Raw genomic sequence first — 23,866 nt, forward strand, 5'->3', positions numbered from 1 at the left:
GGCGCAATGTTAAGTGTTTAACACAATGCATCCGTTACCGCAAATGCATATTTGCGGAGGACGAGCACAACGTATGCATTAGCAACACACCCCTCAACGCAACGCATTTCTGGAGGACGGGCGCATGATATTTCTACCAGTGCAACACTACCATCGACATAATGTGTTTTTGCTGAGGACGGGCGTAGTGTACATATGCGCACAACTCATCCGTCAATGCAATGCATTTGTGGAAGACGAGCAGAAAGTGTATTTATCAACGCAAGATACACCCGCCATCGTAATGCATACCGGATGTTATTTTATGGTATCACCAACATCACAACGCTTTTGCAAATTGATACGACGTTGCGGTGTTCATTTTTCTTTTTAACATTCATTCACAGAATTTAAAATCAACACAAACTAAGAAAGAAATGTAAATGAATTCAATAAAGCATGAAACTAAATTAATGTAAGAAATCAGCTAATTTTAATAACGCAATAACAAAGCAATAAACTATTTTACGAAAGCAGTAAAGAAAGCAATAAAGAAAGCAGTAAAGATAGTGTTAGGGATGTAGATTGAAAAAGGGTTCTTCAAGGTTATCGCAATCTACATCCCCGCAGGCGGTCAGACTTGCCTGCACAATGTCACTACTGACATTGTTCTTTCCCATGAGATCCGGGGGCTTCTGAATTATTGGGCAGCATTCCTGGTGTTCTATTTCGAAGCTCGACTACCAATTACCCGACCTGGACCTCCAGTTTCCTTATGGAAAATGCTTTCAATTGCATAATCGCATCATTTTTCTCTATATACTGCTTCAGCAGAGCTTCCAAGGATGATGAATTTGTAGAGGTGTTGGATGAGGAAGGTTGGTTATACGATTGCCTCTGTTGGTGGTGACTCTGATTCAAACCTTGATGAAAAGCCGGAGGGTTTCCTCGATTTTCGGAATTGTTCTACGAATTCCTCTAGCCTCTCTGATCGTTGTTACCTCCCCAACTGAAGTTGGGATGGTTTTGCCAACCCGGATTATATGTGTTGCTATACGGGTTATTCTAAATGGAGTACATTGCCTGTGGGTTTGATGGGCACATTTCTGCTGAATGCCCCCCTCCGCATTGTACACAGCTTATCCCTGCCACTTGTGCTAATGCATTGGCTTGTGCTGACCCTAGAGAGGGTTCCCTGATTAATTGCCATCGTCTGGAGGAGAGAGGTTACTGCGGCCATATGTGCGGCCAATATTGTCATTGTATCAGCTGCCATTTTCTGCTTTTCTTCTCTCTGGGCCTCTTCCTCAATACCCGTTATCTACTCAGTCATTTGTGTTTAGTGAAATGCAATCCAAGATGACCTTGGCTTCAATGTATGTTTTGTCCATAAATCCTCCTGTCGCGGAGGCATCAGCAACAGCTTACATTGATCTGTCCAAGCCATTGTAAAAGGTTTCCATCAGAACGAAATCGAGAATCCCTATGTGCGGATAGTTCTTTACCAATCTTCTGAATCGCACCCATACGGTGCTGAGAGTCTCATTTTCCATCTGTTCAAACTTCAACACGTACCTTTGTCTTCTTGCCTTGACAGCGGGCGAGAAGAATTTCTTCATGAATCGCTCATCAAGAAATAATTTCATTCGACTCTAATGAATGAGCCCACCTCTTTGCCTCATCTCGAAGTGTGTACGGGAAAAGGTACAGTCTAATTCCTTCCAGAGTAACACCAGGAATGGAGAAAGTGTTGCACATTTCCACGAAACTGGTCAAGTGTGCGTGCGGGTCTTCACCTTGCATACCTCCAAATTGCCCTGTATTTTGGATCATTTGTAGCATGACCGGCTTTATCTCAAATTGTGCATTCTCCTCAATCGTGGATCTTGAAATTCTGAGCGAGAAGTCATATAAGTTTGGCGTCACATAGTTCCTCATTGGGATATTGCGGTCGGCAACCAGGAAAATCGGATCTTGCGTCGGTCGATTAAACCTTTGATTCCCATCGGGCCTATCATTATTATTCGCCAGGTTCCTTCTTCGCCTAATGTGGTTCTGGCGTGCTCGTGCGCGAAAAGTACGCTCGATCTCTGGGTCGACTTCGAATACTGGTTCAGTCTCAGTACTCATAAACCGTCAGCCTGTTCTCGGCGTTAAACAGACAGTACAGCAGAGATCTATCCTGCAAAATACCACAAAAATATTCAACACTAAACGTTACCAATCCTCGGAAACGGCACCAAAAACTTGTAAATAATAAAATTTATATCTTTATCTTATATTATTATGCGCTAATGAATGATTCAAGTTCTTGTCCACGGCGACGGCGCCAAAAACTTAATAGACGAAATTGTAATCTTTATCTATATCTTATATCTATCGCCAAAAGCTTGTAATGATTTAAAATGAATGAATGAATGTTGATGGCTCTATGCGCTCAAGTTTCTTTGCGATAAAGAGATACCACGTTCTAATGTATGTGTTGATGATGATATGCGTTCGTGTAGTGCGTGTCACAAGTTTTCTTGCGCTGGAACCAAGTATAATTCCAATGCAAGTTTCTCAGATTGACCTGAGGTCAAACACGGGGATTGTTATTGTTAATGCGATACTAATGTGGTATATGCTACCGGTTAAAATAAAGAATAATAAATTGGGTGTGCAGAAAAGTAAAATGCGATGAAAAGTAAATTACGATGAAGAATAAAATGCGATGTAAATAAAGTGCGATATAGTAAATTGCGGTGATAAAATAAATGATTAAACTATTAATGATAGGGTGAGGACTGGCTGTGAAGTTGTGGAAAAGAATCTAATGAATGCGGTGGCAAGTCTTGTGAATGAATCAGAAAGAGAATGGGTTGAGGGAAAAGACATCGCAAGTTCGTCAATCTCGTTAAGGACGCAACTAAGGTTCCGTTTTCCCTTGGCTTACACCTTTCAGTGGTCGGTTGCATTCCCATATGTCTATGGTGAAATAAAGATAAACGTGATGAACGCAAGGTTATTTCCATCTCTGGAAATATTTCTCGCTTTAGTTAACGCATTCTTCCAACCTTCTGTCGATAGGCGGAATAACAACTTCACTTCTGCTCTCACAGGTGAAGATGCCGTCGAGCATGCTTTAGCTAAACTCAGCCGATTTTCTTAATAAGGATTAACTCGCTCGCTTAATCCTTCCCCTTTACCCAAGGGATTAGTTACACATGATGGAGAAAATGGATGATGAATGTATGGAAAAGAACAGAGAAATGACAATGATTACGATAATGATATTTAAATCTAAAATCAGCATTTGTTACAAATGGTGAATGAAAGATTAAAGATAGATGAACATATAGATGAATTGGAAAATAAGAACAAATACGGAAAAAGTGTCAATGTCTTGACCCATATCCCGATCAAAGACGTTATGCTTGCCGACATGTAGAAGAAATGGAGTGGAAAACTTCCCTCTCAGGCTTGCTTTCCAGGTAGAAGTGACCTCTTGCACAGAGCTTCTTTTTCGGGGATGGAAATAATTTCTTGCTCAGAGACTTACCTCTCAGTCTTGTCTCGTCGTTCTCCCGGATTTTCTCTGGATTGTCTCTTCAGACCAGCCTCCTTAACATTGAATTCAAGGAAGCTATTTATAGACCTTGGCTCCTGTATTAGTGGTCCAACTTTGAAAATCTGATAATTTCTGCTATGGCATAGTGGAAATGTCCGCTCTGCTCCATAATCAATCTATCAAAATCGTACAACAGAAAAGCTGTACACTTGTCAGAAGTCCCTGAATATGCGTTGCTCTTCACATCTTCGATCGATCGCTGCATGCGATGTAATTGTTTTGATCTTCCATCGATTGCTGCATGCGGTGGAAATGCATTGATCGCTTGAGTCCATGATTGATCATCGTATGCGCTGTAATTGTGTTGTTCTTCTTCGTTCTTGATCGATTTCTGCATGCAATGTAGATGTGTTGTTCATTTTTGTCCTCGAGCGGTTATCGCATGCGGTGACCTATTTCCTACAAAACAAAGACTTGGACATTCCATTTCGTCATCGCAATGGTGTTAGCGAGTGTGTTCACGACACTTTACAATTTTCGTATTTCTAAGCCAATTTCTATACGGTCGACGCAACTTTTCTTTCTTTTTACCGCATAATCTAAATAAAACGGCATAAATAACTTGTATTTCTACAAGTTATCAGTATCCAAGCTCAGAGTTCATTCTAATTAGTGAAGATAGAGAGCCATTGAACTATAAAGAGGTCTTGTCTCATGATGAAAAAGACCAGTGGCTTGATGCAATGAAGGATGAGATAAATTTCCTAAAAAACAATCGATCCTATGAGCTGGTGAAGCCTCCAAGGCCATAAAGTATTGAAAAACATATAGGTTTTCAAGTATAAGAATGATGGTAAGAAGATAGTTAGGTACAAAGTTAGATTAGTGGATAAGGAATGCAACCAGTTAAAAGGCATTGACTTTGATGAGATTTTCTCTCCAGTGGTCAAAATGACATCTATCGGAACAGTGTTGGGATTAGTAGCAAGTCTTGATCTTGAGATAGAACAACTTAATGTAAAAACCACTTTTTTACATGGTGAGTTGCATGAAGAAATCTACATGGTGCAACCTGAAATATTTTAAGAAAAAAGGGAAAGATAAACTTATTTTCAAGTTGAAGAAGAGTCTTTATGGGCTTAGACAGGCACCATGGTACAAGAAATTTGATTCGTTTCTGGAAAGATAAATCATTGCATTTGTGAAAGTCCTTGGGTAGAATCACCAGTTCAAGAAGGCTACTTCGTAGCGAGAGGATGAGATAAGGGCCCGTAACCAGAGCTTTTTCAGGAATGGACTTTCAAGGACGAAAGTTCTTTAAGGAGGGAAGAATGTAACATCCCGAGTTTTTCATATTCAAATTCTGTATTTTTATAAAATTTGAGGACAATTTTATTAATTTCGAAGTTTAGTTTTGTTTGAAGGGGAGATTTTGATTTATTGTCACATTAATTTAATTTTAAGTTAATGTCGAGAATTTAAATTTATATTAGGAAAATTAATTTGATTTTGATTTTGGAATTTGAAGAGAAAAGGGGAAGAGTTTTAAGAATATATATATATTTAGATATATTTGTGAAATGAGCGAAAGGTTAAAATAAAAGTGAAATAGAATATAATGGAATAAAATAAAAGAAAATTTTATTATATTATATTTATTTTATTAAAATAACCTTTTTCCTTTAAAATAAACAAAACTATTTTCTCTCCCTTCTTCTTCTTCTTCTCCGCCCTCCCCCCCGCCCCCCCAACGTGAAGAAATTCTCTGGCACAGCCTCCGACCATCTCCTCTCCATTTAGCACTGTGCATCCTATCGAGCCGCCACCAGTTCGTCGATTATTCGTTCGTGGGTCGTCGTTCACGGAGGTCAGCTCGACCTCGTCAACAAGCAGCGACCATCCAGATCTCCTCCGTCGTGCACCTCTTCGCACGTCAATCTCGCCCAGCCGGTCAGATTCACGTCTGCACCGCACTATCCGCTAAGGTCTGAAGCCGAACGACCCAGCCCAGCCGTCGAAACTCCCGTCGTGAGCTGATCCTCCGTTCTGTTCCGTCGAAAGTCATTCGTCCACTCGGTCCTGCACTTCGTTGCCGTCAGTTCAGTGTCATCGACGTCGATTTCGATAAGATTTTGTAACTGTGTGGGTTTTAATTTGAATGCTAATCAAATTGTTGGTTTCGTTTAATGCTTACCCATTATGTTTGGACCATAGATTCGAGCTTTGGAGGAATTTTAAGGTCGAAGTGTGCTGTCCGACATTACAAAGGATTGATTTTGTTGCAGTTGGTTAGCCAACAGAATTGGGTTTTAAAAATTTATTTTGGACCAAGCCACAATTACGGTGTTACTTCAAGGTCTTGCTTGGAAAGAAGAAGATAAACTTGCTTGGGTTTATTTAGATTTAATTCTGAAGTGAGTAATCTACCACTGGAACTGCCCACGGGCCAGGCTTTAGTTCTATGCTAGCATGATGAGTGTATGTTATGGTAAATGTTAGCATGTTGATTGATAGTATGACCTAAATCAAAGTATGTTCTGGCATGAGTTCTGATTTGTTTACACATACACCTAGGCACTCGATTGTTAGTATGAGGTGGTATGTGTTTCCACATGTTGGTATCTGATCTGCTGATGTTGAGGCATACTTGTATGTTGTGGAACTATGATGTTAAGGTATACACGAATGTTGTAGAATATGTTGTTGAGGATTATGCGTATGTAGTAGAGCCATGGTATCGAGGATTACATGTATGTCATAGATTCGTACGGTGTTGATTTTTGAATGTTGAGACTGTGTGAATGTCCTCACTGATTAGTTAGATGCTCACCAGTTTGTGTTTCCTTCGGGATTCACCAGTTTTATGTTTCCTTCGGGATTCACCAGTTTTATGTTTCCTTCGGGATTCACCAGTTTGTGTTTCCTTCGAGATTCACCAGTTTTGTGTTTCCGTCAGGATTCACCAGTTTTGTGTTTCCTTCGGGATTCACCAGTTTTGTGTTTCCTTCGGGATTCACCGGTTTGTGTTTCCTTCTGGATTCACCAGTTTGTGTCTCCTTCAGAATTCACCAGTTTGTGTTTCCTATGGGATTCATCAAAGGTAGTGGGCATACTTAACTACAGTAGGATAGGACTCGGTCTCTTACATGTTTCATGTATGTATATGTGCCATAGGTGGGTATCTAGAGGACATAGATGCCTAGCCTGACCCCAGTGGTGGGGTTACTTACTGAGTATTTTATGCTCATTCTTTCTTATGTTGATGTTTCAGGTAAGGATAGAGATGCACCGGCGATGGCGCAGTGGAATTTGTGATCGTGCCACTGGGACTAGTTTTTATGCTTCCGCATCATGAAATTTAAAGTCCTTATTTTTCCCTTAATTTTTAGTTTTACTGTTTGAAACTTATTATGAAGGATTGTTTTTTTTATACTTTTAATAGTCTTTACGAATCATGGGTACCCTATTATTGTTTTAACAATTGCATTTAATAAATGGCTTTTGAACTTCTCTTGTCTATTTAGCATTTATTTCAACATAAAGGAGTGTCGTTTTAAGTGCCATGCATGCATGTATTTTAGTAACGACCTAACTTAAGTCCAAGGAGGTCGGGTCGTTACAAAAAAAGAAAGAAGTTATGTCATCCATTCCTTACTTTTCTGTTGTTGGTTCTTTGATGTATGTTATGGTGTGTACTAGATCTGATATTGCACATGCAGTCAGTCTAGTGAATCATTTTCTATCCAACCCAAGTAAGACTCACTGGGAAGCAGTGAAGTGGATCTTCAGATATTTGTGGTGCACCTTCAAATTGAGTTTATTTTATGTAGGTAGCAAACCTATGCTTGAAGGCTATACTGATGCAAACATGGCAGGTGATCTTGATAATAGAAAGTCTACCTCAGGTTATATGTTTACATTTTCAGGGGGGTCATCTCATAGCAATCCAAGTTATAAAAATACGTAGCATTGTCCACAACTGAGGTAGAGTATAATGCAGCAATGGGAGCAAGCAAGGAGATGTTATGGCTTAAAAGATTCCTTCAAGAGTTGAGTTTGAAGCATGGTGAGTATGTAATATTTTGTGAAAATCAGAGTGTTATAGATTTGAGCATGAATCCAATGTATCATGCTCGTACTAAATACATTAACATTAGATATCATAGGCTACGATATGTAATTCGAGAGAAGAGACCGAATCTGAAGAAAGTCTACATTGACAAGAATAGTGTAGATATGTTAACTATGGTAGTTCCCAGAAGCAAGATTGAGCTTTGTAATAAGCTTGTTGGGATGAGGTTCAAGTGATCATGGATGTGATTGAGTCTTTCCCGTGTTAGGCTGAAGGAGAAGATTGTTGTGGGTGTCCAGCCCACTTGTTGTACAAACAAGACTTTATTTTAAACTTGTGTTTTCTAAGTCCAATTGGGTCTAATTTTTAGGTTGGCTCATCTTGAAAGCCCTAGTTTTCTTTTATGTGATATGAGGATAATCTAAGGAAAAAGATGGTGAAAAAGAGGCAAAAATCAGAGAGAAAGATGGCAGTTTGGTTTTTCAGTGATAACTCCCATAAAGTTGTTGATTGCCAAAGTTTGAGCCATTGAATCGTACTTAAACTTAGACAGCCTATTCGGACACATAGGGTCTCGTTTTGAACGGTTAGATTATTGTTTGGAGCTCTGGTTTGTCCGTCACCGCTGTCGAACAAAACCTATAAAATTGGATGATTTTCATTATTTTTTATCTTTCAAGTGTTGGTCTTTTATGTACAATAGTATTGATGAGTAGTGAATCTTTATATGACTGATTTGGGTTCTTTTTCCATCAATTTTATCATAATAAAAAAAGTTGACAAGGATGGGCTCCTTACAAGTCCTGTGGTTTTTACTCTTCACATTGAAGGGGTTTTCCACGTATAATTCGTGTGTACTCTTTGTTTTCTAGTTTTCCAAAAATTTTGATGTTTATTGTTGTCCATTGTTGATTGATTACTTGATGATTATTTGTTGATTTATTTGTTGGTTGATTATTTTGGAGGAGATCCTAGTGGGATTTGTTATATTGTTTGGGTTCTATCATTTTCTTCAGACGAACAACGGACGCTAATGGGTAAAAAAGTGAGATCCTCGAGTGAATGAAATAGATTGAAAAAAAAATCTTGTGAATAAACCCTAATTCATAGCAACTTGCGACAAAAGCTACTTTCGTCGCGAACCCTTAAGCGTCAAAACTCCAGCTCAATTAATTAGACCTGCGACTAAAGCTCAATTCGTCTCAAAGTAGCATGCATCGAATTTAGTTTTCGTCACATGATGCAACGTATTCCTTTGTCGTTGCAAATGTTGTGCGACGATATAATTTTTTTGTCGCACAATGGCAGCGACGATATAATTTTTTTGTCGCACAATGGCAGCGACGATTTGTATTAATCGTTGCATGGTTGTGACTTATAATTATTTATCGTCATATATTTAGAGATAAAAATTGTAAGATGCAACAATACTAAAATAGTCGCTAATAATATGTCGCTAAAAACCCGATTCCTTGTAATGTAGGAGTCCAAAGACTTACCTAAGTCATGAAAACAGAAATCTCATTTCTTCTCTCCCAAGTGAGTTAGATTAATCAGAATACCAAATATTTATGCCTCGACACTAGTTTAGATTTTGATTCTTGGGAAGTTTCTATTTCTATTTTATATAATATATATATAAATAAACAATCTCTTAAATTATGAATTGATCCATGAAATTAAACTAATAGATAAAAGGTAAATTACATAATATATCATTTAACACAATCCATTTAATTTGATCCATCTTACGTGAGATTTTTTAGAAGGTATGAACAATGTATGTAATTTGAAAATATCCATTGAATAGTTTCCATCGTTTTTAATTTTGAATTATGAATTTAAAGTAGTTTTCAATAGAGTGATATTTTAGTCATTTATCCAATCGATAAAAATAATATCTTTTGGTGCACCGCTGGGTTGAGGGCACAGATGGTATGCCCTTATCTAAGGCCGCAAAGCAATTTGTTGCTATTATCAATAAGTAACCTCTCTTCCTCACTCTGCCACGTATATCTATTTTACATCATTATTAAATTAAACCCCAACCTCAAAAATTATTTTCTTCCTCTTTCTACTTAAATTCTTGCTTATCCAAATCTTTTTTTTCTTTTTAATTAATATTTCAACTCACATTTTCTAATTTTTTCTCACATCCCCATCACTTTCTTTATTTTCTTGACGAAAGTAAAGCATTAGCATATATCTTTATTTATTATTCTCCATTTTCGTTCCAACATTTTTCAGCTTTATTTCAACCTCTTATAACACACCCACATTTAGAATATAAATCATTTATATCTACAATCATCTAAAAGATACAAGTAATTTATTTCAAAGTATTATTTTTTGAAGTATAGGTAATAATTAGATTAGTTAAGATAAAAACATGATCATTGTCCATAATTACTATCAATTTCTTAAGCAGTAAGAATGGTAAAGAACTGAGAGAAGAATTAATCATTTTAATCTTTCTCTCTAGGGTTTGCGTAATTATATGTGAAAATAATAATATAATATCCTAAATTCCATGGTAGAATCAGTGGTGGTGTTAGAGAAGGAAATTAAAAAGAGAGGGGACAAATATTATTCGTAAACAAGTCGGCTCAAAGTCGGTGCCTTTAATAAAGTTGTGTATATAAGTTCTAAATCTATCTTTATTTAATAACCATTCAATATAAGTTACTTAAATTATTTTAAAATATTTTTCCTCATTTATCAAAGTTTGATTTCAATTCTAACTCTTCACTACACTTTTGTCATTAAATCCGTAGAAGAAAACATTTATTTTCTGTATATATGTGGACATTTTTAAAAATAAATAAATAAATAAAATTATTTACACAAAATAGTAAATTTTAATATTTTTTAATATAAATTTATAGAGATGGATAAAAATCTATCGATATTTATCATTGATAAAAACTGATAGAAATTTATCACTGATATGTGATAGACGCTGATAGAAGTTTATTAGCGTCTATCAATATTTTTTTTTTTGTTATTTTTATAAATAATTTGATATTTTTTCGAAAAAAATTCTATATATACATGAATGCTTCATACATGTTATATTTTTTTTCTTTCAATTATGTATTTCCAATTATCCATTTATTTTCTTTCATTTATTTATTTATTTATTTTAAACTCTAACTTCCAAATTTACTACTCAAATTTAGATCACGACTTTTTCTATAAATTAATAATAAAAATTTTCCAAGTTATTTTAGATAATAATGATTGGTGAAGAATTAAAATGATTTAACGTTGAGAATCTAATCTATATAAATTTATTAGATTTTCATTCATCTATTAATTAAAAATTTTGGATCAATCGATGATTTAAAATAGTATGAAAGTAGATGATTGAGTATTCAAATCCAACTTTTGATGGATGAATCATTTAAGAAGGTTCAAAAATGTGAATTCGTGTATTTCCATGTATGTAATGATATAGAATCTTCTGACCATATATGAAATAATAAAACATTGAAAGAGAATTTGATTGGGAGTGGAACAATAATGAAATTGAGAGAAAGGAATGGGAGAAAAAGGGAAATAATTAGAAATGGATGGACGAAAACAAAAATGTCTTTTTAAATGTGGGGACTTTTCATTTGATGAAAGAAGTAATTGGAGGGCCTTTTAGCAAACCCAAAAGAACAAACATATCCACCATTGATGGTGCAGCACATTTTATATATCTCTCTCAATAATCAAACAGTTCCACTACTCTCAACTCTCAACCAACCTTAACTCTCTCCTTTTTCATATATATTTTTTTAAATTTTTTTGACCCTCCAAAAATTAATTTATTCTATATATTGTTCTTGTAGACTCCAAAATAGTCTACTTTTTTTCCATTCTAATTATTACTAATGTGTGTACGTTATTTATTTTGGAATATATAAATACATATAAGTGCTTGACAATCCAAAACTATATTGTATTATATTTTAAAACATATTCCATTAGTATTAGGAGTCATTTTAATATTGGTTTAAATATAACACGTCAAAGAAATTTGAAAGAAAAAGTGGGTCATATTTATTCTTTCAAGATCATTTCTTAGTTTAGAGAATTCCCTTGTTTGACTTGGATTCTACTTTATTTTCTACCCCAACACAAATAATAATAATTAATAATACTAAATAAATAAATAAACTTTTTTCTTTTCTCAACTCTCCCACTTTTTGCTTCCTATATTTATCATACTTCTCCCCTCTTCATTTTCCACATGAAACCATCTTTCTCTACTAATAACTTTCCAAAATGGCTGCACATCAATTCCCTAAGAACTCCATGTACCTCGACGAAAACCCCGAAGCTGCCGTTAAGAACTTCATTGACGACGATGGTCGAGAGAAACGAACAGGTAATTGAGCCTTGTTCGTTTTTTTTAATTATCTTAATGTCTTATATACTAAATTATGGTTATGTTAATATATATATATATATATATATATATATATAAAATATAGGGACGTGGGTTACGGCGAGTGCCCATATAATAACAGCGGTGATCGGGTCGGGAGTTCTATCTTTGGCGTGGGCGTTAGCGCAGCTCGGTTGGGTGGCCGGACCGGCGGTTCTGGTGGCGTTCTCTATGATTACATATTTCACAGCCACTCTTTTGGCGGATTGTTATAGAGCTCCGGACCCTGTTACTGGAAAAAGAAACTATACGTATATGGATGTTGTTAAAGCTCACTTGGGTAATTAATTAACCCTAGTTAACTACAATTTAACTCAAGTAATTTCTTTTTTTAATTTGTTGGGTTTTTTTTACTGGATTTTCCAGGCGGTAGAAATGTTAAATTTTGTGGATTGGCTCAATATGGTAATTTGGTTGGTGTTAGCATTGGTTACACTATTACTGCTTCTATTAGCATGGTGTAAGTCTACTCTCTCTACCTTTTACTAGTATTTTTTAACTATATATTTTGCAATAAATTATATTTGGATTCAATCTTAGCCTGCACTTATCAAAACAAATTGTTACGTGACAGATTTTGACCGCACATAATCTCATGTAATTTCTTTTTTTATGAAAAAATCATTTTTATAAAAAAATATTTTCTATATTTAAAAATTTTTATTAGACTGTATAAAGATGAGTACAACTCAAACGGTATCTAGTTTTTTTTTATTAGACAATTAGATGTCCGATATAAAATTACAGCTCATAATGCACATGAACGCATTTTTTTTCATATTTTTTACCCTTTGATTTGAATTCTAAAAAAGATTACCGTTTGCATTTATGGCTGCTTTTTGGAAAAACTTCTCCTTTTAGAGCTTTATTCTTAACCAACTTTATTATTTTTCTCTTTTTCTTACCCTTTTCTCTCGTATATCGAAAGTCAAACTACTTAGCTTTAAATTTGTATTAAAGCTTTATTGGGTTTTGTTTCAAGTATTAATTCTCATTTCTGACTTTCACCTTTGTTTTTATTCTTTTTTTTTTTTCAATTATTCTATTTTCAGGGTTTAATTTGTATTTTTATGATTACATTTTTTTTAAATATATATACACGTGAAAATTTTTCACAAATACTAAAAATGTATAATTATTTATAAAAATATTGATAGACTTCTATCAACTTCTATAAAAAAATATTAAAATTTTACTATTTTGTATAAATTGTTTCTCTTTTTTAAAAAAAAAAAAATTCCTTAAAATCGTCTATAGAATGTAGTTTAACTTTAAAAAAGACTTGTTAGACACTTTATTATATTAAATACAATTCTAAAAAATCTAAAAACTAAATCAATAATTTAATCGTAGTTTCGTATACGTTTATTTAAAATATGAAAGTAAAAACACAAATTAAGTATCCGTTTGAAATAACGAATTTTTTTAACAGAGCGGTGAAAAGATCGAACTGTTTCCACAAGAATGGACATGATGCAGATTGCAACCCTTCTCAATATCCCTTCATGATAATATATGCAGCCATACAACTTATACTTAGCCAGATCCCTAACTTTCACAAGCTCTCATGCCTATCGATTATCGCTGCCGTCATGTCTTTCGCCTACGCCACCATCGGCGTTGGACTTTCAATCGCAAGAGTTGTAGGTATACATAAGTACATACATACATACATATATTGTGTGAATATTGTCGATCATATTGTTTCGCCCTTTTGAAATAATATTTGTTTTGAATTTTGACGACGGAAGGTGGTGGACACGTACGAACAACGTTGACGGGTGCGACGATTGGTGTTGATGTTACAGGAGAGGAGAAAATATTTAAGGCATTCCAAGCTCTTGGGGATATTGCGTTTGCTTATTCCTACTCTATGGTTCTCGTTGAAATACAGGTACTTTCTATATATTAATATGATCATATTCATATTTCAATAAAATACTTCATTTTACTATCATTAAAAATCGTTACTATCAATGACAAGATTTATATAGTTTTACTTTTACCTTTTAGTAAAGATTGAATAATACAAATTTAGTTAATACAATCTTGAAGGTTAGGTATTGATTTGGTCTCCAAAGTACTTAATTATACGTTTAGTCTCTATACTTTTCAAATTTTTTAAAAGTTCACAGAACCTACCAAAGACGAAATTGAAAGTTTTAAGATTCAATTAATCATGAAATCCAAATTTATAACTAACAAATCAATTAGTTTTTTAAAGTTTTAAAATTGTTAGATGTCAATTAGACACAAAATTGAAAGTTTCTAACAGTCCAGGGTTAATCCATAAAAACTCCGAGGATTAGACTTGTAATTTAACCATAAATAAAACAAAATAAAAGTCTCCCCTTTTTGTATTTCTCAATTTTATTTTTCAAAAACAACTGGTGGCTGATATAGGACATGTATGGACTTATTAGAGAAAAAAATGTTTTTCAAAAAACTCAATTTTATTTAAATTTTTTTGATAAAAACTATATGAAATACACGTTGAAAGTGCTTCAAACCCTATTTTAAGAAGTTGCTAATTACTTCGATTTTTTTTCCTAGAATGACTTGTTGTTAAAATTAAATACTTGAAAAGTTGAATCAAATACACTCATAGTCACTTCTGTCATGCATTTTCTTATTGCTTATTAGAATCATCTTTATTATTACTTTTCGCCCCTTTTAACTTCCACAGTTTTAAAATGACAAATAACAATTAAAAAAGACTCCTTTTGCTTACTTATTATAGATAAAGATTTGAAACTTCAACTGTAATCTAAGCTAAAGATTTCCTAACATAAAAAAAGACAGATTCTCCTTTTGAATGGGAAGAAAAAAGGAAATAGCACAAAAGGAGTGAACAAAAATGAAAGAAAGAAAAGGAACAATACAGTGTGGGGACAACCTTGAAAAGAAAAATCAAAGAATAATGTCTAAAAGACATTAAAGTGTGCACAAACAATAACAATTAACAGTCTTTTATAAACAAATAAATAAAAGATGAAGAAAACTATAACAATAAGAGTCCAAAAAACTCGAATAGTAAGGCTAACCAATCAAAGAGCTGTTCAGTAATTGTCACGGGTTCGGTTTCACTACAACGTTGACTTGACATGTTGACTTGACATTTTTATTTTTATTATACTCAATGAGGAGGTGTTCGAGAAAATAAGTAGAGCTATTAAGTCTAACAATTTTTTTTATACTACTACAACGATAAGCTACAACGATAAGGATGAGAAATCGAACCTCCAACCTTTAAAATAAGAATCATGTTAATTATCTTATCGTTGAGCTAAATTCGCTTTAGCATTAAATCTAAGAAGCTATTGAGTATATAAAGTTGGTCAATCGTGGATCTCACAATATAAGAAGGATTTTATGTTTTTGAGGCAGTTGCAAATATAGTAAACATACCAAAGTATTAAGAGATATAGCACAATTCAAAAGAATTTACAAATATTAAAAAAAAAATTATATTCAATTCTCAAAGTTTATCATATGATAGACTATATGGCATAATAATTTTATTATATTTGTAATTATTTAAAATATTATTATAAAAAGTGTTGTGTATTGTAATTACTGTATAAACTTCGACTTCTTGATTCCTCTAAAATTATTTAACACAAGATGAGGAGAATGTAGTTAGAATATTGGTAAGTGGGCTGTAATAATGACATGATATAGGGTTTGAAATTTAGTTAATAAATAATGTATGTGCCTCTGACATTGGTGTAACCCATAATTCATGGGCACTCACAGACCGACCGACAAAACAATGTTTTTTGTTAGAACTAGCTTTTTAGGTTTCCATCCTTTGTTCCCTTAAAAGCAAGATGGAGAAAATATAGTAATACTATTGCTCCCATCATACTTCATTATGTGGAAAGGGAAAATATTTAACAGTTTCTTTTCTAAATATATATATTCTAGGTTTTTTTAAAAAAATTATTATTATTATTATTGATTTCTAATCGATGAGAAAAATTATTTCAAGTATAATTAAAAAAAAAAAAAAAAACAAAAAAAACATAGTTTATCTATGAAGGGGGGAAAAGGAGGGGGGAAAAAACCAAAAATTCGGGAAAAAAAAAAAATAGCACTGTCTTTATGCTGAAAAGTGAAAAGTTGTTTTTCCGAAACAGCTCTCAGGAATATTACTGTGGTAGGGAAGGAAGGAAAAAAAAAAAAAAAAAGAAGACCGAAAAGTGAGCACTATTACTCAGATTTTTGTTCTTAGATTCTGTGTCTAATTTTTTATTTGGCAACTTAAAAGTACATTAAGTTTTGGTTTCATTTTATTATTGTTTTGAATTTCAAAATGTTAAAATTTTACCTTTTTATTTAGTTCTTAAGTTTCAAAATTTATATTTTAATCTCATTTTTCACTAAATACTCACTTTTAGTCTTTGGTGTTAATGTCTTTTAAATAATTTTAAATCATTACTAAATAAAATTTTAAATTAAATTAAAATAATGATGAAAAATAGTGAAAATTAATTATAATTCGTTATTTTCTTTAAAATTAATTAAAGACATTAACACTAAAAATAAAAGGAGAGTAAGTAGTGAAAAATTGATGTTAAAATTGAAAATCTTAAAATTTAGAAGTCAAATTGAAACAAAACTAAATTCTTACAGATAAAATTATAATATTTTGAGTTTAACTAAACCGAAACCAAACTCAAAACTTAAAACTAAAAACTAAAAGGGTGAACTCGAACGAAAATCTAAGAACCAAATAGGTTTTTGTTTTTGTTTTTCTTTTTGTTTTTCTTTTTTTCCCCTCTTTCTAGTAAACCATCAGCCTATAAAATAGTAAAAGGCAATTGATATATGTGTATGATTGAAAGGTAAAATAGTAAATAAGTGATTACGTATATGAAAGGTTATGATTGTATAGATAGAATTAGGGTTGGATTGGTATTCCTTATGGGCCATAGAAGGAATTGTGAGGACCATATTCAGTGTACTGTAAAGTAGTCTCCAGACCCCACACCCCAGACCCCAGCACTAAGAAAAATGGCCTCTCTCTCTCTCTCTCTCTCTCTATGGGTTTAGCCACAGATTCATCACAAAGTTTTGTTTGAACTCGATACGACGGTCCAACCAACTTTTTGATGTGGAACTCCATTGGTGGGTGGGTTTGGCCCACCATGTTCTTGTCCTTTTCATTTTGGAAGCCCCACATCTTCACACAATACTATTCTAGTAATGTAACACCAACTCGGACTAATCTATTGAATTACAGGACACATTGAGATCGAACCCGCCAGAAAACAAAGTTATGAAGAAGGCAAGCTTTGTAGGCATCTCAACCACTAGTCTTTTTTACGTACTCTGTGGTTGTGTTGGATATGCAGCGTTCGGAAACGATGCACCTGGAAATTTCCTTACTGGATTCGGCTTCTACGAGCCCTTTTGGCTCATTGACCTTGCTAATGTCTGCATTGTTGTCCACCTAATTGGTGCTTACCAGGTGAAATCACTTAACCACATTCTCAAGTACACGAGTTTTGACAACCAAATACAGGGGACCCCCTCTCGTAAAACAACAAAACCCCCCAATTGTGGATGATTACAAAAATGTATATTAATATGTAAGCAATTTTTGATGCACCATTGATTCAGGATATGTTCGCCTAGGCATTAGTTATGAACAAATCTAGAATCGATAGTGCATCGAAATTCCCTACATATTGTATACATTTTTGAACCCCAACATGAATGCCATTTAGGCTTGGTTTAATCTTGCTACTCCAATCAGCTTATGTTCTAATATTTGAAAATGAATACTATAACCTGCAGGTCTTCTGCCAACCATTTTACGGGTTTGTGGAAAAATGGTGCAACAAAAAGTGGCCAGAAAGCAAATTCATAACAACAGAGCACATCATCAACTTACCTTTTAATGGAGAGTATCAGCTTAACTACTTCAGATTGATTTGGAGGACAGTATATGTTATAATGACGGCTGTGGTAGCGATGATATTCCCATTCTTCAATGATTTCCTTGGATTGATTGGGGCAGCTTCATTTTGGCCATTGACAGTATACTTCCCTGTAGAGATGTACATAGCAAGGACTAAACTGCCCAGATTCTCTTCCACTTGGATCTGGCTGAAGACATTGAGCTGGGCCTGCTTGGTCATTTCACTCATCGCTGCTGTTGGATCCATTCAAGGCTTGATCCAAGATGTCAAGACATACAAACCCTTCAAAAGTTAGCATTGATTAGTAGTAAACTTAGTAATCTTTAAAACACCACCTGCAAGAAGTAAATTAGTGTGTCCAGTGAGTTTGAATTTATAACTACTACTAAATTTTCAACATGTTAGCAGAGCCTCAACATTATGAAAGATATGTGAAAAAAGAAACAATGCAATTTCTCAATAAAAATATCCTTGTGCAACTACTATTCTGGTCCTCTTAAATATACTTTCTTTTTTCTTTTCGGAACCCCTAAGTACATCTTTTGCAGCCGGGGAATCACAATTTTCAAATGCTCACAAGTTTCACAAAAAAATATGGCCATCATTAGGCTGTGTTTACATATAGATATGAAAAATGTCACAAGGCCATAAACTTCAGATATTATAGACTGCAGCTCCTGAGCGTTTGACAAATTTTCCAGATTATGGCAAAAACTAACTGCCCCAAAGTGTATCAGCAGTGAATACTCTTCCGCGTACAACATCTTTTCTCCAAAACATCGGGGCATAGAGATAAGCAAGTAGTCATCGTATCTACAATCAGAAATAAATTTCGACTAAGACCAAAGGAAATAGAACTTGCCAGTATATTGCTTTCCAGTAAAACAATATTTAAATAGCGAAATACGGTAAACTATATAGTTACCTGAATATAAAAAATCAACTAGACTCGGTCTCGCTGATTACAAAAGCTTGAATAAGACTCTGGGCAGCATGGGTCTGCTCAGGCGTTCCAGAAATTATAATCACAGTTTCAACTTCTCCTTGCTTTGGCTCGGTAATTGTAATTTTTGCATCAGAAATCTACAAGAAAGATGTGTCGTGAGATTGCTGTGGCTATGAAATAAATATCCACACGTCAATAGATTACTAATTGGAGGTCTCCTTTCGTACTTTTCATTTTAACACAACAAAATGTTTCTTATTATAAAAATAGATTACTAATTGGAACTTCATTTTCAAATGACTGCTTCTACATTCCACCCTGATCTCTTTATCAGAATCACTTCAAGACAATAATTCCATGTATACTTTTAGAAAAGGCAACTAAAGAATACATGACATCCATCCGTGAATGTATTAAGATCCAAAAACATTAAAAAGAAAACAAACATTGAGGTCAAGCTCAACAAATAACTGGTCTAGGCCGTTTTTCCCTTTTTTTCTTTTTCCTTTCTTTTCTTTTCTACTACCCTTTGTTCCTTATGTATCAGATTCAAGTATGTAAAGAGATAGCATCCATACAATGACAAGAGCTATTAATCATCTTTGTGTGTGCATTACTCAAAAGTATTTTGTAAGTAAATATGTAATACTAACAATCTTTTTCCTTTATTTCTTTTCTTTTTTTTTTTTTTTTTTTGAACTAAACTACAAAAATGAATGTTCATACCTGACGAATCTGTTTCAAACATTCACCATTTTCTCCACAAATAACGGGGACAATGTTTCGAGGAACAACTACTTCAACAGTGGTGCTTGTAATAATAGCTGGATTATTTCCTCTGCATAAATAAAATAAAAATTGAACACTGATCTCCATAAGTGAGAAAAAGTAATTGAAGTGGCAGATGGAGATAACAAACCCTCCAAATCCAGCAACTCTTCTATGATGGGCTCCTGCAAAATCTGACAAGCCAACACCACCTTCAACTAATCCCTGAAATACAGTTTAGAAGAGAGACCAAGATTATCAACTTTAGAAAGTCACATTCTTTACTTTGGATGATTCGTGGAGAAACTCTTATGTAACTTAATGCATTTATAAGGATAAACCAAGGATATGTACAGTGCATTATTTTAGACCAACACCAGTCAGGAACGTAAAAGGAGACTTTTTATTTGGGAGAAAAATAATCACCCAAAACTAATTATTGAAAGAGCGAAGTTAAATACCTGAGAGCTCCATGGTTTTCTGTCAGATAACAGAGGAGCACCTGGCCTATGAAGAAAAGGAGGTCGATCATCCCGCAGATCTCCAAGTGAAGAAATGCCACTAAGAGCATCAAACTTGTGAAATGAAGGGCCTAAACTTGAATAGATTCCTGGAGGTGATAATTCCCTCCTTCCAAAATATGAAGGAAATGAAGGAATTCTATCCATAAATGCAGGATTCGAATGACTATTAACTGATGGAAATGCATCACGGAAAAAATGATGCCTCAACCGAGTAGTAATCTGCAACATGGCATCTTGAACGGTTTCAGGCTCTCCATTTATCTGTCAGTAAAGTGACAAGTAATTATTTAAAGTTAGATTCAATAAATACTAGATTATGAAGGACAGCCAAATACCATACCCAAAATAAGTGGAAACTACTTAGCATGAACCTGCAATGATATAATATTAACCAAATTTGTATGATCCTGTTACTATTAGTATGACATATGCAACTGGTGAACAAACCTGAACCACTTCTTCATCTTCCCCAGCACACTTTGGAATCTGCTCCTTTCCTAAAATACGGATATATGCACCAGTCGATTTTCTCATTTCAGCTATGATGGAGCCACCCTTCCCAAGAAGACAACCAATTTGATTGGAGGAAACAAGAAACCTAGCTACCAAGTTTTGCTCCTTGCTGTCTGGTATAGCCTTGACAATTCTGGCCTGAACACGAAAAACAGCATCTTGCACTGGTGATATTCTGTCATCTGGATGCTACAAAGTGGAATTGGTCTCAGAACATTAATGAGAAATAATACAGTAACAGGCTATAAATGAAAATTTAACAAAGCATTGGTAAAATTTAAAATAAATAAATAAATAAATAAAAAGCCCATCATTTGAATACTCGAGCAATTATTACCCTACCGCAGGACCAGCTACAAGTATAATGCGGTCTTCTGAGTCCACGGCACCTTCAACGACTTTGATGTCACAGCCCGTGTCTTGCTGAAGAGTCTTTACTACTGCTCCTCCTTTTCCAATCACATTTCCAACTCTCTCAGTTGGGCATAATAAACGATAACTTAAAATTTCATGAGAAGGTTTGCTTCGACCAGGAATACTGGTTTCATACTGTTTGGGAGCAAGAGAAGGAGCACTAGAATGAAAATTGCCAACATCACGAGGCACAGAGTAAGGGCCTCCATGAGTACTAAAAGAACCACTACCCAGAGGAGATTCACGAGCCCTAGAGAGAGACTGTCCAGAAGAATGCGATGACTGTGCAGCATTGCTTGAGGCGACAGGATCTTTATCATTGGGTGAATTTTCTATTAGCTGCTGAAAAACAAGTTCAAGAGCTTTCTTCACCACATCAATTCCTCCACTAATCTGCATCCATATCATCAACATAAAAGTGTAAATAAAAATCAGGCACTGGAAACTGAACAAATCTTTTGTTTGGGTGTTTCCCCAGAAATCCAAGCCACATAATTATGGACCTTATGGCTACAATAACTCCAACGCATGTCACCTCCTTAAACCACTTTTTTTTTTTCCAATGACAGTATGAGATAAATAATTGAACGTTGCCTAGATCCAAAACTGCAGTTTTGGCAGGACTGCAGTCAGGCAATAGTATTCCCTAAAATGCTTTAACTCTTGTTCCTTTTTAGTTCATCATTTTCTTGTTACATGCTAGGGACGTGTATAAGGGATAAAATTTACAAGCAGTAGATAGTATACTCTAAACAAAACGTCTCATATAATGTAATGACTATCCAACTAATGATATGAGTTGCTGATGCCAATTTCAACTACCAAAAATGTATAATTTAAGTTTCGGAAAATAGTTATCTCGTAATCATACTAATGACCAAACTAGTATTAGTAAGAAAATTCACACTAGATCCCTTGTTAATGAAGCCAAACTAACCACTTGAGCATTTCAAATACATTGCCCAAGTACCAAAATTTAATAAAATGAGTTGAATAGAACTAAAAGAGATGCAGAAAATTTCCAAAAAAGATATCGTAAAAAATGATTCCATATATGATATGGAATTACAAGCAATAATTATAAATAAAATAAAATAACATAAAAGGAGGAGGAGTTCAAAATAAAGGTAAAAGAGTTGGTATTTTCTTATAAACATTAGAATTGTGATACACTCAGTAATCGTGCTCTCCAAAATTACCTGGACTAGCTCATCATTGGTTGTCGCAAAAGGAGGAAGTTTATCCCTGGGAAGAATTCTAATTTGAGCTCCACTATCAGATGACATTTGTTTGACTACACTGCCACCCTTTCCCAATAGGCACCCAACTTGACTAGAAAGAACTAGCAATCTTAAAACAAATGTAGGCAGCTTATCACCCTCAACGTCGGTCCCATCTGCCTCCGGTTCTTCATCAAAGATTTTCTCAGAAACAAGAAAGAGGGCTTTTCGCAATTGCAAATGAGAAACCTCCTTCTGTTTAGCATCTTCCACAGGAGGAGAATCTTTATCTTCCTTATTTTTCAACTTGGCAATATCACCATCATTCTCTTCGACTTCAGAATTTTTGTTGTCTTCCTTACTCTTTTGCTCAGGGTTCACTTCAGTGTCTTGCTTAGAATCTCCAATTACTACTACCCTCTCGTCACATCCAGGGACAGTGTCCTCTACTCTGATTTCTACACCTGTTTCTTCACGAATTTTAGATAGACCGTCCCCATCTCTACCTACAAGGCTACCAATTCTGGAAACAGGAAAGAGAACACGAAAAACAGCATAGCCAGGAGACAATTTGAAGGATCGATTTTGCGAACGAGAACCTGATGACTTTTGCCATTTTCCTTTCCCATTAGACTTGACAAAGGTTCGATCACGTGATCGCTTTGAGGGAGTCAATGGAGCAGACATTCCTGCTACTAACACGGATAAACTTTCCAAATTAATAAACCGATAACAACTTTGAAGCGTCCTGTACTAGAATACCCTCAAGTGCACTGGCTCCAATTGCATCTACAAAACACATTTGTCAAAATGAGAAAAAATTGACACCACAGAACCAAAAGTAATAACCTAGCGCCAAGAAAATTGAGAAACTGTATGGCTAAGCTTCTGTTAGAAGCTAAGGGAATGCGCAAACACAGATAAAATATAATATCCTCTTCCTTCCATCATAAACAAATAACAAATGCACGGGTTGGGTGAACGATTGGGCCTCGAATCTTGTTGGGCAAATGAAGCAAATATTTTGAGGAGCCAAGTCTTAAGTGTGAGATAATGAAAAGCTTGAAGAAGAGCAAGAATGTCCGCTACTAAAAGAACTTACAGTTGCAGGGTTATTATGTGATTCTAGGTCGACGACCACCGCCTTCAATGGAAATACCGGCGAGACGCTGTCCGGTTTTGAGCTCCGAGGAGTGCAAAAGAGTTGCGAAATCCCTAAAAACACTTTCAAATTCCAGAAAATAAAACCAGTGGGTTTTTTGCGTTTCGCATAATTTCTGTCTCGGTAATGGTGATACTTGATCGGGTCGGGTTCGAACGGACCCGACTTGAGTAGATGATGCCATGTGGCATCTGGGACGGTTGCCCAAGCCAACTATGCAGTGCAGGTAATTCCGGGCGACCCGAATTAGGAAAAGCGGGTACGTATATCTTGCTTGCCGTTCTTTTCTTTTTCTTTTTTTTTTCACTTTAATCAGAATGTGTGTGTGGATTAGATTTAGATTGGGTTGGGTTAAA

At 34.8% G+C, this 23,866-nt stretch overlaps 2 protein-coding genes across 2 annotated transcripts; one reads left to right on the forward strand and one right to left on the reverse strand.

The window, feature by feature from the left end:
• The first annotated feature begins 11,802 nt into the window (after positions 1-11,802).
• Positions 11,803-18,442, forward strand: LOC120085007 (amino acid permease 6-like). Its single transcript, XM_039040823.1, has 7 exons — positions 11,803-11,976; positions 12,083-12,316; positions 12,403-12,496; positions 13,469-13,683; positions 13,788-13,930; positions 17,282-17,509; positions 17,839-18,442. Exons 1-7 carry the CDS (start codon positions 11,874-11,876, stop codon positions 18,256-18,258), a joined length of 1,437 nt encoding a protein of 478 aa, XP_038896751.1. The 5' UTR covers positions 11,803-11,873; the 3' UTR covers positions 18,259-18,442.
• On the reverse strand, positions 18,396-23,610 carry LOC120085006 (KH domain-containing protein HEN4-like). Its single transcript, XM_039040821.1, has 9 exons — positions 23,451-23,610; positions 22,328-23,137; positions 21,057-21,521; positions 20,649-20,903; positions 20,139-20,462; positions 19,829-19,902; positions 19,636-19,747; positions 18,889-19,046; positions 18,396-18,776 (listed from the first exon to the last, which is right to left on the reverse strand). The coding sequence occupies exons 2-8, from the start codon at positions 23,033-23,035 to the stop codon at positions 18,903-18,905; spliced, it is 2,082 nt and encodes a 693-aa protein (XP_038896749.1). The 5' UTR covers positions 23,036-23,137; positions 23,451-23,610; the 3' UTR covers positions 18,396-18,776; positions 18,889-18,902.
• Between the last annotated feature and the right edge of the window lie 256 nt (positions 23,611-23,866).

This window comes from Benincasa hispida, chromosome 9, assembly GCF_009727055.1.
Source record: "Benincasa hispida cultivar B227 chromosome 9, ASM972705v1, whole genome shotgun sequence".
Taxonomy (NCBI): domain Eukaryota; kingdom Viridiplantae; phylum Streptophyta; class Magnoliopsida; order Cucurbitales; family Cucurbitaceae; genus Benincasa; species Benincasa hispida.